Below are 3,400 nucleotides of genomic sequence, written 5' to 3'. Positions count from 1 at the left end.
GCGGGGAGGAGCCGCGGGTCCCGCCTTCCAGCCCCGTCCAGGTGCTGCACCGGAGCCGCCGCCGCCGCCGCCGCCGCCGCCGCGAGGGGCCGCCCGCGCCCCCGGAGTCCGGCCGGCGCCCATGGCCTTTCTGACCTCCCGGAAGGGGGCGGCCTCCCAGAAAGGCCACCGCAGGTACCGGGCGGGGCGGGGACTCGGCGGGAGGCGCGCAGGGGTCCAAGGGGCCGCCGGGGACCCAGCCAAGGACGGGAGGGACAGCGGGGGAGACGGTGTGCGGGCCGCCGGTGCGCGGTGTCGCCGAGGGCTCCCGGGAGGGACGCCGGGCTCTCGCACCCCCAGGCGCCCCCGAGTGCTTTCTCGCCCCAAGGGCCGGGCCCGGGGATGAGTGGATGCGGTCCCACCGAGTGCGCTGTCAGGGCGCAACCTGTGGGCCACCTGCCAGGGCAGCGTGCCGGGGACCTGGACCTCGCTGGGGCTGGGCGTTGTGGGCAGCAGCGTCTCCGCTCAGCCCCCCACTCGCCTGCGTCTTTCTGGCTCTGCATGAGCCATGTCGTGGACGCCCTGTGTGTTCCCCCGAGGACTGTCCCCATGCGGGGGGGCGGGGCATAAGCGGGGAAACCCTGGCTCCCAGTCACTGTCCAGGTGGAATTACGTGCACTACAGCTCCTCCAAGTTCAACCCTTCAGGGATGCGTCGTTGCCCTCTTCCGTGTGTCACCTCCCCAGCTTCCCCACCTCTAGGTTGGTGACTCCAGTTGTGTTCCCATGAGAGGGGACAGCCCTGCCCTCTCTTCTGAGCTTTGGCCCTCCCCATAAATTCTTCATATTTACAAATTTAAAGTGCATGCTGCTGTCCCAGAGAGAGGGCAACCCAACTGTCCTCCCAATAGCTCCCTCCGATGGTCCTCTGAGCACCTCCAACCTCAAACTTGGCAAGCCCCAAGCCAAGCTCAGGATCTTCACTCCCAAACCTGTTCCTCCTCCTATGTCCCCATCTCAGTGAATGGCACAGTCATCCACTCGGTTGCCCAAGCCTGAAACCGGGGCGTCACCCCTGACACCTCCCTTCCTCACTCCTACCCCCGCCTCCAAGTCCTGCTGATTTTATCTCCTGATGTTTCTCAGAGCTATTCCATCCCCTCCGACTACTGCAGCAGCTCCTGACTTCCCCAGCTCCTCCAGTCTCTTCCTTCCCATGTATCCTTTCTAAAGTGCAAACCAGACCATGCCATTTTTCCACTTTAAAACGCTTCCATGGCTCTCCATCCCCTAGAGGTTAAAGTTCAAGGCTCTCCAGGCAAGAGGCTGTGACCCGTCCAGACCCATTTCCCATCACTCCCTGACCCTCTCTCTGTTCCAGCAACACCATCTCCACTCCTGACATGCACTCCATGACACTCAACTTCAGGTGGCCTCTGTTGGAAAGCCTTCCTGACCCCATCCCTGAGTCAGAGTCATCATCTCCGGGGCTCCAGCACCTTTGCTTCCCTTTTGTGGCTCTCATTCAGTCTTTCAGCACACATTGCTGAGCATGTGTGTTCCGGGAAGGCGTTGTGCTAAGGCATTGCAGATACAGTATTACTTCAGACATATAGGACCCTGCTCTTGGAGACCATGTTCTAGTGGGAGAAACAGACAGAAGCAAGTAGACAGACGAGTGAGCATCAGAAATAGATGCTGTGTGAGACTTACAATAAGGCAGTATGATGCATAGTAAAATCACCCCTGCCCAAAGCATTCCAGGCAGTGAGGATGGCTCATGTCAAAGCTTGAGGTGTGTCTCAGGAGGAGAAAGGGGGGCAGGTGGTTGAAGATCAGTGCCTAGCAAGATCCAGGATGCGGCTGGTCAGAATGCACAAGGCTAGGAGTTTAGATGTCACTGTGTCTTGGGAAGCCGCCAGAAGGCTTTTAGCGGGGCTGTTACCTATGTAAAGATGACCATGCTACCCTATGGAGAAAGGAATTTGTGGACAGACCATTTCAACCTTGAGTCACTGTCACCTACTCCTTTTCTGTTTCCCCACTACTCATGAGGAGGGAACAGGGCTCATCTGCCCCTGTGTCTCGAAGCTCAGCACAAAATGGGGCTGGGAGCATTTCCGTTTTGATGAGGACATGGGGGAATGATTTCTGAGGAGGACAAGATCCCCTGGCTGGGGTGGTAAGGACTGGCTGTCCAGATGGCCTTCTTGCCTGCTGGGACCTGCCAAGCCTGTGAGAATCCAGCTGTGCTCTGTCCTGTGGGCACCGGGGAGCCTTCTTCTGAGTTTCCAATGTGTGTGTGTCACTGATGTCACAGTGCAGAGGGAGAGCAGAGAGGAGGGTGGTGTGATGACCTAGGAGAGAGATGCTGGGGCATGGATGGGGAGAATGGAGGGAATGGAGGATGGAGGCTAAGAAGGAAGAACCGAGAAGTGAATGGACTGGCTGGGAGGTGAGGCCCACAGTTGCCAATGATGGGAGAAAGGTGAACCTGTGAGGAGGATGGGGGGAAGAGGGCCTCTGGCAAGGAGGCCCCCTCCATGGGCCTTTGTGAGGAAGCACACGTGTGACCTGCACGCATGTGCCTCTGTTGTCCAGCAGGAACTTGCTGGGCACAGACACTCAGAGGATCATTTATTCCCAGCTGCCCCCACCAGGCCTCACACCTGAGGGTCAAACCTGGGTCTCCATTCTCCCAGCTCAGAACCTGTGCCTTTCCACTCTCATTCCTTGTCCACCACAGCATGGCCACGGTTGAAGGGCTTGGGAGGGGCTCAGCCCCTGCCCTGCTCTGCCACTTGCTTGCTGCCTCTTTGATATTGATTCATCCCTTGATCTGTGTGAGCCTCAGTTTACTCAATTGTAAAATAATAACTACACTCAGTGGTGGGAAGACACAGTGAAATCACTTTTATAAACGACCTAGGCTGGGCTCTGTGCCTCAGCCTGTAATCCCAGCACTTTGGGAGGCCGAGGTGAGCGGATTGCCCGAGCCCGCGGATTCGAGACCCACCTGGGCAACTTGGCGAGACCTCATCTCTACAATAAATCAAAAATCAGTCGGGCGTAGGAGCGGGCGCCTGTAGTTCCAGCTACTCGGAAGGCTGAGACGGAAGGATCGCCAGAGCCCAGCAGGTGAGGCTGCGGTGACCGGGAGCGGCCACTGCACTCCAGTCTGGGTGACAGAGTGAGACTCCAACTCAAAAAAATTAAAAAATAAAATAAAATAAACGACCTAACAGCCACTGGGGCATATCTGGTGCTCAGTAAATGTGAGTTCGCTTCCTCCTTGGTCCTGGTATGAGGTCATCTTTCTTTCTTTCTTCTTGTTTTTTTTTGAGTCAGAGTCCCACTCTGTCACCCAGACTGGAGTGCAGTGGCCATTCCCGGCCACCACAGCCTCTACCTGCTGGGCTTCG

At 57.6% G+C, this 3,400-nt stretch overlaps 1 protein-coding gene across 1 annotated transcript in view; it reads left to right on the top strand.

Annotated features, from left to right (window-relative positions):
- The first annotated feature begins 63 nt into the window (after positions 1-63).
- TTC39A (tetratricopeptide repeat domain 39A) overlaps positions 64-3,400 on the top strand; it is a 64,732-nt gene continuing 61,395 nt past the window's right edge. The window contains exon 1 of the mRNA XM_008066978.1: positions 64-174. Within this exon, the coding sequence (XP_008065169.1) occupies positions 122-174 (53 nt within the window). The 5' untranslated portion in view covers positions 64-121. The remainder of the gene's footprint in view (positions 175-3,400) is intronic.

This window comes from Carlito syrichta, unplaced genomic scaffold, assembly GCF_000164805.1.
Source record: "Carlito syrichta isolate Samal-C Ts95f unplaced genomic scaffold, Tarsius_syrichta-2.0.1 Scaffold309206, whole genome shotgun sequence".
Classification (NCBI taxonomy): Eukaryota; Metazoa; Chordata; class Mammalia; order Primates; family Tarsiidae; genus Carlito; species Carlito syrichta.
Note: the sequence above shows the minus strand (reverse complement) of the source record. Positions and strands in the feature narration are given on the sequence as shown.